This window comes from Chanodichthys erythropterus, chromosome 14 (genome assembly GCF_024489055.1).
Source record: "Chanodichthys erythropterus isolate Z2021 chromosome 14, ASM2448905v1, whole genome shotgun sequence".
Classification (NCBI taxonomy): Eukaryota; Metazoa; Chordata; class Actinopteri; order Cypriniformes; family Xenocyprididae; genus Chanodichthys; species Chanodichthys erythropterus.
In genome coordinates, this window is record NC_090234.1 from 22,247,935 (window position 1) to 22,259,169 (window position 11,235).

General features: G+C 35.4%; 1 protein-coding gene across 1 annotated transcript; it reads right to left on the minus strand.

Moving 5' to 3' along the window:
- Positions 1–9,422: 9,422 nt before the first annotated feature.
- On the minus strand, positions 9,423–10,839 carry LOC137036229 (serine/threonine-protein kinase pim-2-like). The gene is made up of 6 exons (XM_067410265.1): positions 10,714–10,839; positions 10,540–10,590; positions 10,048–10,426; positions 9,771–9,947; positions 9,561–9,658; positions 9,423–9,434 (listed from the first exon to the last, which is right to left on the minus strand). Exons 1-6 carry the CDS (start codon positions 10,837–10,839, stop codon positions 9,423–9,425), a joined length of 843 nt encoding a protein of 280 aa, XP_067266366.1.
- Positions 10,840–11,235: the final 396 nt, after the last annotated feature.

Genomic DNA, 11,235 nt, shown 5'->3' on the forward strand with positions numbered 1-11,235 from the left:
CAAGTAAAAAGTGTCACATTTTACCCCAATATCCTCATATAGAATTCATGACTAACCTGCCATGAAATATTAATTCTTCTTTACATTTTGACTACATCTTTTAAGAGAACATTTTTGTGACCTCTGCATCATTGGAACTCTTTCAGCACACATACTTTTATATAGGGGATGTCGTCTCATTTTGAAGGGCATAGTAAATTGCATTGGTTGTAGAGGACTAAGTCAGGGATTTCACCTTTTGTAGCAACACATTGGCCAAGCACTTGCTATCTGTAATATGGAACAATGTCAGCCAGCACACCAAAAATGTAATCATAAACTTTTATTGCTTTTCATTGAAACAATATAAGAATGTGTGTCTGGAGGAAACTTTGACAGCTGTCAGATGTGTTTTTATTTATTTATTATTAATTCATGCCCACTTATATCACCTTTGCTATTGGAAGCTGTGACCTTTTTTTTTTCAGTGGAGCAATTATAAGGGAAACTGCTACTTGCTTTAAACATTGTACACCAAACTGTAGTACTTTTCTAGTTACACTGATGCAGAAGAGGGATTGTCCTAAAATCCAAATGGTGTAGCTCTGACCTGGTTTCTGTCTAAAGCAGAAACCCAGCATTGTTGTTGTCATTTTATACGTACTATTTTTGTTTTCTTTTTCGTTTTTTAAGGCTCTCAGTTTAGTCTTTTACAGTCTAAAGCACGTTGCAGTCTGGTTCATGCCCTTGCTGTATATCTGAAAGCTGGAGTCTGTAGCCTGTATAGCTTTTGGAAAAGCCTTTTCAGACTATCTAACAGTAAAGCATCCTCAGACTAACTAACTTGACTGCTCTTGACCTAGCGTATGAGCCATGTGGACTATAGCTTTGAATTCAACTGTCCTCAAAATTCCTCAGTAACTATCCCCTTGTCATAGAGACGTTTTTGGGTGCCAAACTGGAAGAATAGATTAAAAACGCTAGCACTGTAAATCAATTGATTTTAATTCAAACTTATGATATGCTCATTACATAACTCAGTTAATCACAATTAAAGAGTTAGTTCACTTCAGAATTAAAAATTCCTAAAAATGTACTCACAAGATGTGTACAATTTTTTCTTCAGTTGAAAAGAAATGAATGTTTTTGAGGAAAATATTTCAGAATTTTTGTCCATATAGTGGACTTCAACAGGGTACAATGGGTTGAAGGTCCAAATTGCAGTTTCAGTGCAGCTTCAAAGGGCTCTACACAATCCCAGCAGAGGAATAAGGCTGAATCCAAAATGGCGCACTTCTATGCACTTTCGGGCTTACAATGGCATTTCAGCTGAGCCCCCAAGACTGCAAGCTACCTACGCAGAGGACTTTACCCGGCAGTCAAAGCGGCATTACGTCACGAAAGTGCGGACTCAGAGGAAGACTGTGAGGGTTTAGGGTGCCATTTGGGGCCTGGAAAAACGATCAGTAATTTTCTAAAAAAAAAAAATAAATAAAAAAATTATATTCTTTTTTAACCACAAATGCTCGTCTTGCACTAGCTCTGCGATGCATCACACATTACATAATCACGTTGGAAAGGATACGCGTGACCTTTCCAACTTCAAAATTGTCCGACATTGTTGTTTTACCTTTTTTTGTAAAGTTTGTTCGACTTAGTTTTGCATGTTTGCTTTGTAAACGCATGCTATATACTTCCGCCTATGTCATGCATGACCTTTCCAACATGATTATGTAATGCATGGCTCATCACAGAGCAGTGCAAGATGAGCATTTGTGGTTGAAAATTATTTAATGTATTTTTAGAAAATGACTGATCGTATCACTAGACAAGACCCTTATTCCTCTGCTGGGATCGTGTAGAGCTGCATTGAAACTGCAATTTGGACCTTAAACCTGTTGTACCCTGTTAAAGTCCACTATATGGAGAAAAATCCTGGAATGTTTTCCTCAAAAACCTTAATTTCATTTCAACTGACGAAAGAAAGACATAAACATCTTGGATGACACAGGGGTGAGTAAATTATTAGGAAATTTGAATTCTGAAGTGAACTAATCCTTTATTTGCATAAATCAATATATGTGAGAAAAACAAAACAAAATGTAGATCGTTCAAAGGCATCACATTGTTGTGTTAAATGATTAGTTATGTCAAAATCTGGGTGACTTTCTTTCTTCTGAGACTCAAAATGATTTTTTTTTTTTTTTAAAGGTACCATCGAACGTTTTTTTACAAGATGTAATATAAGTCTAAGGTGTCTCCTGAATGTGTCTGTGAAGTTTCAGCTCAAAATACCCCATAGATTTTTTTTTTAATTCATTTGTTTAACTGCCTATTTTGAGGAATCATTAAATATGAGGCAATTTATGGTGTGTGGCCCCTTTAATTCTCGTGCTTTCCGCCCACGGAGCTCGCGCTTGCCTTAAACAGTGCATAAACAAAGTTTACACAGCTAATATAACCCTCAAATGGATCTTTACAAAGTGTTCGTCATGCATGCTGCAGGTATGCGTCGGATTATGTGAGTACTGTATTTATTTGGATGTTTACATCTGATTCTGAATGAGTTTGAGGCTGTGCTCTGTGGCTAACGGCTAATGCTACAATGTTGGAGAGATTTATAAAGAATGAAGTTGTGTTTATGAATTATACAGACTGCAAGTGTTTAAAAATGAAAATAGCGACGGCTCTTGTCTCCGTGAATACAGTAAGAAACGATGGTAACTTTAACCACATTTAACAGTACATTAGCAACATGCTAACGAAACATTTAGAAAGACAATTTACAAATATCACTAAAAATATCATGTAGTCATGGATTATGTCAGTTATTATCGCTCCATCTGCCATTTTTCACTGTTGTCCTTGCTTACTTACCTAGTCTGATGATTCGGCTGTGCTGCTCCAGACGTTACTGCCTGCCCTTGTGGAACATGGGCTGGCATATGCAAATATTGGGGGCGTACATATTAATGATCCCGACTGTTACGTAACAGTCGGTGTTATGTTGAGATTTACCTGTTCTTCGGAGGTCTTTTAAACAAATGAGATTTATATAAGAAGGAGGAAACAATGGAGTTTGAGACTCACTGTATGTCATTTCCATGTACTGAACTCTTGTTATTCAACTATGCCAAGATAAATTCCATTTTTAATTCTAGGGCACCTTTAATGTCTTTTTTCTCCTGTTGTTTTGGACCCCACTGACTTTCATATATGGACAAAAATGGTTGAAACATATTTGCGTGTGTTTCCCAAAGTGTGGATGAGGTATGGAAAATCATGAAGGTAAGCTTCTATCCATAAGCTTCTTTTCAAACTGAAGAACCGACAAGCCATTGTCCTGCTCTGACGTCGTTCGAACTTTTTCCTGAGCAATCACAAAGCCGGATCTTGAAAACTGCAATTGTTATCCATAGTGATTGTGTAACCAAACATTTTCTGTGGTTCTCCTACACTTAAATGACTAAGAAAAGAAGAAAGCGGAGGCAGAACATTCTGTGGTTGTGGAATGTCAATCTTATTCTCACTGCGTGGTTTTCAAAAATGCATCAGCACCATTTAAGTCTTATTTATTACTACATATAATTTATATACTTAATTTGTGTATTTTTCTTATTTTTAGCAAGCATCTGTCAATCCTAAACATCCTCCATATTAACAAAGAAAGCATGTTTCACCCTTACTTGCAATGCCATCTATGTCTTAGTTGAAGGATTTACAGCATACACTTAGTATAAATAACATTAGAGTTTTGGAGTGACATTTCAATGGACTTTAGTTGCACTAGTGCCTCCAAGAAGTTCTGCTTGTTAAATACTTAATCACGGTTCATTTAACAAACCAAAAAAAAAAAAAAAAAAAACAGAATTTCTTTTAATTAGTCGCTGTAGCATTAATGAGAGCATGTAATTCAGTGTAGTGTGAACGACTGTTCTGCCTGCATAAACACGAATTAAGTAACAGATGAAAAATGTTTTATGATGCTAAGTATTATTTTTAAACTTTGACAACTACTGAAGGACGGTCTAAACGATTAATAAACTGAGGAATGGATGTACATAGTCATCAGAGCTGTAATGTAAACAAGCCATCTGCTGATAAACAAATGAATGAGCAGCTGAGACTGGCAGAGAGAATCGAGAGGCTACTGGACTGCATAACAAGAGAGCACAACCATGAGCAGGGGCAGCTCAGAAATCCAATTACCTTGGCTAATAAGATGACATTCTGACATAAACCCTTCCAAGAGACCGTGGACAGAATGTTTTAGTGCTGCCAGCCAATACATTTCCATAAACACCCATTGGACATAAAAGTATTAAAATAAGTTTGAGTACTGTGGTAAGTAAATGCCTGCAGTGGATCTTCTCATATCAAATGATACTGTATGATGTTTGTTAAATGAGCATTTTTTGGTACTGTAAGTGTGTTTGTACATCTTTAATGTGAACTCAGACTTTTGTTTATTTGTTGAAATAGAAATATGACTGTCATCCTGTGAATTCTATTTCAAATACATACTGTTCGTTTTAACTTTCTATTTATCTGAAAAAAGAAATAAGAAATGTTTCTTGAGCACCAAATCAGCATATTAGAATGATTTCTGAAAGATCATGTGACACGATGCTCCAAATTCATCTTTGCCATCACAGAAATAAATGGCATTTTAAAAAAAAATTATAATTAGAAAATAATAATTTGTAATATATAATTTTATTTATTTGTTTTTTGATTAAAATAAATGCAGCTTTTGGAGTCTGCTTTCGAAAACATTAAAAATCATACCCACTCCAAACTTTTGAAATCATATTTTCACATTTTTAATGTGTTTATTATTATTATTTGTAAATTATTATGTATTAAAAAGTCACAGCTTCAAAAGCGATTAGCAGTCAGTGGTGTTATATTCTCTATTATATATTAATTTACTCTGACAGAAAGGGTCCGATAATTGGAAGGGTTACTAAAATAAAGTATTCGTACTGGACGTGATCTTAATCATCCACCCCATTTAAAATAATATCATTCTTAATTAGGCTGATGGATCACAATGGTCAACTAATTGACAACCGACTAATGATGAGTGAGATCGACTGATTTATCTAGTTTAACTCAGGTTTGGAACAACATGAAGGTGAGTTAATGATGATAGAATTTTCATTTTTTGATTAGCTCAACTTTCCCTTTAAAGGTTAAGTGTAAATTTTAGAAGGATCTATTGACAGAAATGCAATATAATATACATAACTATGTTTTCAGTGGTGTATAAAGACCTTACATAATGAACCGTTATGTTTTTATTACTTTAGAATGAGCCATTTCTATCTACATACACCGCAGGTCCCCTTTCATGTTAAAGGTGCCATTGAATGTTTTTTTTTACAAGATGTAATATAAGTCTAAGGTGTCCCCTGAATGTGTCTATGAAGTTTCAGCTCAAAATACTCCATAGATTTTTTTAAATACATTTTTTTAACTGCCTATTTTGGGGCATAATTAGAAATGCGTCGATTCAGGGCTGCTGGCCTTTTAATTGCTCGTGCTCTCCGCCCACGGAGCTTGCGCTTGCCTTGAAAAGCATAAACAAAGTTTACACAGCTAATATAGCCCTCAAAATGGATCTTTACAAAGTGTTCGTCATGCATACTACATGCATGCATCGGATTATGTGAGTATCGTATACTGTTATATTGTTTACATTTAATTTGAATGAATTTGAGGCTATGCTCCGTGGCTAACGGCTAATGCTACACTGTTGGAGAGATTTATAAAGAATGAAGTTGTGCTTATGAATTATACAGACTGCAAGTGTTTAATAATGAAAATAACGTCAGTCTTGTCTCCGTGAATACAGTAAGAAACGATGGTAACTTTAACCACATTTAACAGTACATTAGCAACATGCTAACGAAACATTTAGAAAGATGGTTTACAAATATCAGTAAAAATATCATGTAATCATGGATCATGTCAGTTATTATTGCTCCATCTGCCATTTTTCGCTGTTTTCCTTGCTTGCTTACCTAGTCTGATGATTCAGCTGTGCACATCCAGACGTTACTGGCTGTACACAGTCACCATTTTGCGCCTGCATGATTCTACAGTAGCCCTACACGGAAAAACTACAGAGTGTGTTTCGTCTTCACTATGTTGTTGTTCTTCTTCGTTGGTGTTTATTACAAGCAGAGACAATTCTTTGTTAAAGTAAGAAGAAACCTCATTGCTTGACTGGCTACTCTCTGCTGTCTCAGACAATGACATTTTTGTCCACCGTAGCTCCTCTTTGTGCTTCAAAAGGGAGGGGTGAGTGGTGGACTGAGCAATCAGCTATAGGTGAACATGTAAAACAATCAGCTATAGGTGAACATGTAAAACAATCAGCTATAGGTGAACATGTAAAACAATCAGCTATTGGTGAACATGTAAAACTAGCTATCAAACACTTCAGCTTTTTTCCCAATCATGGCCAAAATCATACAGTGTGAAACATGTGAAATGTAACCTATTTAAATCTGAAGAAATCATCCTAACTCTAACAGTCATATTATGTTCAATTTTAAGCATTTCTGTCAAAATACACAACGTGATCTCATGAGAATACGTGTATTTTTACGTGAAGTGTGGTTCTACCACACGTACATTTACTAACGTTTTCATACACACAAAAACGTACATTGACGTATTTATAGCACTAAAGCATACAAATACTTACGTATTAGCAGCTTAAAAAACGTAAAACATCTAACGTAAAGTGTGAATGTATATGAATTACCATGTATTAATATTAAAATCGTGGCTTTAATGATTCAAATATGTTGTGTTCAATTGTCATTAACGTTACATAATGTTAAACGAGACTACACTTTGAAACCTTAAAATGAATAACATTTCTATAATCGTTTTGTAATATTTTGCTGTGCGATTTTTATTTTTTTTTTCCTATGCAGTGACTGACAATACAACCATCAGATACACCAAAGCACAACATAAATTAACAAATCACACCCATTTTATTTGTTTGCTGTACTCCATATCTTTAGAATCCATATGTTTGCGAGGAACAGATTCAAATTCAGCCCTTTATCTGTCGATCTTCACCTTCATTCTCAGCAACAGCGACCGTCACAGCCCGCGCACGTTATGATTCAAATTTAAAAAATAGCGCCAGTGCGCCTGCGCCACCCTCGAGAAGCGTTACGACATGGTTTACGGCACTGATATCGAACGCTCATTGGTTCTCACCTGCTTAGTCGCAGATTGCGATTTGCAGTGTTTCAGTGGATTGACATTTGAAATGAGTGCGCGCCTTCACGGAGAGAAGACAGATTCATAATTTCACGGATTAATAAATTATATTCTGCTCTGTACCCTATAAAAACTATTACGTTACAGCCAGAGAGGACTACGACTGGAACTCATCATCATTTTAACTTTTGGTACCACTTTTGACATATTTGCAAAAATAAATGATTGTGATTAACGTTACGCTTGTTTGTCTGTTTTTCATTTATTAACAGTATGTAGTTTTAAGAAATTGTTATGGGTAGGTTTAGGGGTAGGTGTAGGATAAGTGGCTCAAAATATCGTTTTAATGTCATATTTTTACTAAAATTGTCATTTTCCTACACATTTCTGTCCATTATGATTTATTCTTTTAACATTATGTATAAAATGGGTAACTTAGGTTTAGGTTCGGGGTGGGGTGGGGTTTAGGGATATTACATTAATCTAAAAATGTTAAAAAGGGAACATTTATATATATTTTATACATATATTTTTATGACATGAAAGATTCGTAAAATATTTACGAAAGATTCGTAAATATTTTACGTTTTATTCGCAGTAAAAACGTAAGTATGTTTACGTTTTGGTGCCATAATTACGTCAGTATTTGTACGTTTTAGCACCATTCAAAACGTACAAATATGTACGTTTTTTGTCTTTTAAAGTTACGTATTAATAACTACGTATTAACAATGAGACCAGGCTGAAATACACCACCAGCCGTGCCTTCAGATTACAGGAAATGTGGGAACCTGTTGTTTTGAGATTGGTGTGTGTTTTGGAGGCATTTAAGTTAAAGATAAAGACTGAGAAACAAAGACAGGCAGGTTGAGAATAAAAGAAACAGTGAGAGCATGAATGAAAAACATTGCATTAAATGCTAACAAATGGAGCGAAGGCACACGTGTGTGCCCTCATTTCATTTATATAGAATAAACTGAATGACCTTATCTTTTGAATTGATTCATACCCTGAACACACAGTCTCACCCGGTTTTTCAAGATGAGGGTAAATAACGCTATCAAGAAGTAATGCATTGACTTGGCGTTAACGCTGATTAATTCATCAGATTCTATAGGTGCTTGTGTCAAGGGACATAAAGCAGGTACCTTCTTTCAAACCACATGATTTTAGAATAGCCTTCCTAGCTTGTTGTGCTCAAGTGAAGACTAATCTATTGATCTTTCTGCAGCTCTGTATGCTGGGAGATATTGTTTCTGTTGTTTTTTACATTCATACATCCTTTACTTATCAGACACTAACAGCTTTTTCCTTTCCTTTTCTATACCCACATCTTGAGACACCCATTCTGACTTTACAAGCTCCTGTTATGCCTTTCCACTTTCCACACCGCTTCAGTTACCACTATTTGTGTATCACATGAATATAGATGTTAATCGTAAAGGTTTGATTAGGCTACTATGGTGGGAGATATGCTACTTACTTTTTCAGAAGACATATTTGGATATATGTCTTGTAGGACTTTCAGTTTATACTGTCAAATCATATCAAATGTTCATTGTTTAAAAACCTGACAGAAATTACTTTGCAGGAGCCTCTAGGGGTGGCTATATCAGAGGAATGCACTACAAAACTCCATAAAAAAACATCATGCAAAATGAATATGTTTAATATAAATATAATTGTATTATACATTTTCTTAAAAATAAATTATTCATTTTCTTAATTTTCTTAAAAATAAATATATTTTCTTAAATAAATTATACATTTTCTTATATACAAATTATACATTTTCTTATGAATTTTCTAAAAAAATAAATTATTCATTTTTTTAAAAATATATTTTCTAAAATAAATTATACATTTTGTTATATACAAATTGGACAAACTTATACATTTTCTTTTAAATAAATTATAAAATTTCTCAGTCACACTTTATATTAAATATAAATGTTAGTATATAGTAGTTAAAGACATTTAATATAAAGTGGGACCACATATTCTTATAAATATATAAAACTATACATTTTCTGATAAATGTTGTTATAAATAAATTATACTTTTTCTTATAAATAAATAAATACATTTCCTTGGTATGGAAAAGCCACTTGTATCAGCCCACCAGACGCAAAGCTGACTAAAGACTGACACAAAAAGGGTGGCTGTGATGGAGCTGTTTTCTGTTATTCTCCATCTTACACCATGACCTGAGACAAAACAAAAACATATATATCAGCATTATTTATATAAATACATTCATTACATTTAGAGCAAATCTGACTTGGCAAAAAGTCTAGGATGAAAATTGACATTGGACAAAAATTAGTCTTTACTTTTAGTACCTTAAACCAGTCATGGAGCCGCATCTCTTCCAGCCTAAGTCTCTGCTCTGGATCAGGCTGCAGAGAAGCACTAATCATTTGGCAGCATTCTGTGCAAAAAGATGTGAGAGACATCTGATTATTAGCTCATACTGTACACCTTTTTTGAATGATTAAGAATTCAAATTGGCCCTCTTTGTTTTTTTTTAATGAAGATCTCACCTTGTGACAGGCCAGGTTTGCACCATTCCCCTTCGCTGATCATACGCAAATCCTTGTCTGAGGGATAATACCCACACACTGCAGCAAACAAGAGGATCCCTAGTGACCTCACTGTCGCCGGCTTTGCATGGTAACTGCCGTTGACATGGTACTCCGGTGGACAGTACACTCTTGTGCCTGGAAAGAGATTTTGTTTGATGTTTAATACTTTACAACAGCATGTTGACTATACATAGGATGTGTTTCGGTGCGCTAATTAATGGTTCATAATACATACCATGGAAGGCCACGTAGGCAGACTCCTTCATGAGCGCACCGCACCCAAAGTCAATCAGTTTGACTTCCAAGGTGTCATGGTTTATCAGGACGTTCTCCAGTTTTATATCTCGATGGAAGACTCCGCGCTCACAGCAAACGTTAGCAGCGTGAATGACCTGCTGCATAACGTGCCTTGCAGTCCTCTCATCGAGACGTCCTCCTTGAAGTTTAATGAAGCTTAACATGTTCGTGCATGGGATGGGGCGTTCCATGACCATGATGTAGTGGTCCGGGTCATCCTGCCAGTCCAGCAGTTTAATTATCTGCGGAACTTTGGGGCCCTTATTGGCCATTAATGTCAGGCCGATCTCCATGGGGAGACGTTTGGGATGGCCAGGCTAAAATAAAGAACATATAATAGTTAGATGGAGGTGATTTCCCAGATTAACATGAATATAAGATGTTGTAAATTGAAAACAGTGACTGAGAAGCAATAACACAGTGTACTCACAACTAATATATATGGCATATTTGGCTTCTTTTCTGCAATTTTCAAAGCCACCTAAAAAACAACAAAACAAAGAATAAACAGTTAGCATGTCGGCCATTTATATCATTCCAGTCAAAAATCTTGAAGAGATATGCAAAGTTTTGTAAGAAAATAAGTGTAAGGAAAAAATGATACCTTAACGCCATCCTTGCAGCGAGTCCCTGCTTGCACATAGCCATAACCTCCTTGACCCAGCTTGTGTCCAAATTCATATCGCCAGCAAATGTGGCCTATTAAAAGATAAGCACTTGTAGTTAGCATGAAATACAATTTATGCATTTTATAATTTATTATTAATATTTTCAAATTCTCATGCATTTATTATTCGTACCATTGTCCAGCTCATCCATGCTGTCATCTTCAGCTGGAGCGTCGACATCCAGAGGTTGAAGGACGTCCTGCTCCAACTGTTCCTCAGCAGCATGGAGGACTTGAGAGGCTGGAGCTTCTCCAGGATCACTGATCTCTCCAATGTGTTGTGGAGAAGTCTGATCTAAAGTAGGGAATACCAATAATATGAATAAAATGATGGCTCTTCATTTAGGGTGACTTTTGACAAAATAAACATTTCTAAATCATATAAATGCATTTGTTTCTGAATTAAAATACCCATATACGGTTTAGTAATGACACATTATAATAAAACAATCCTCAACA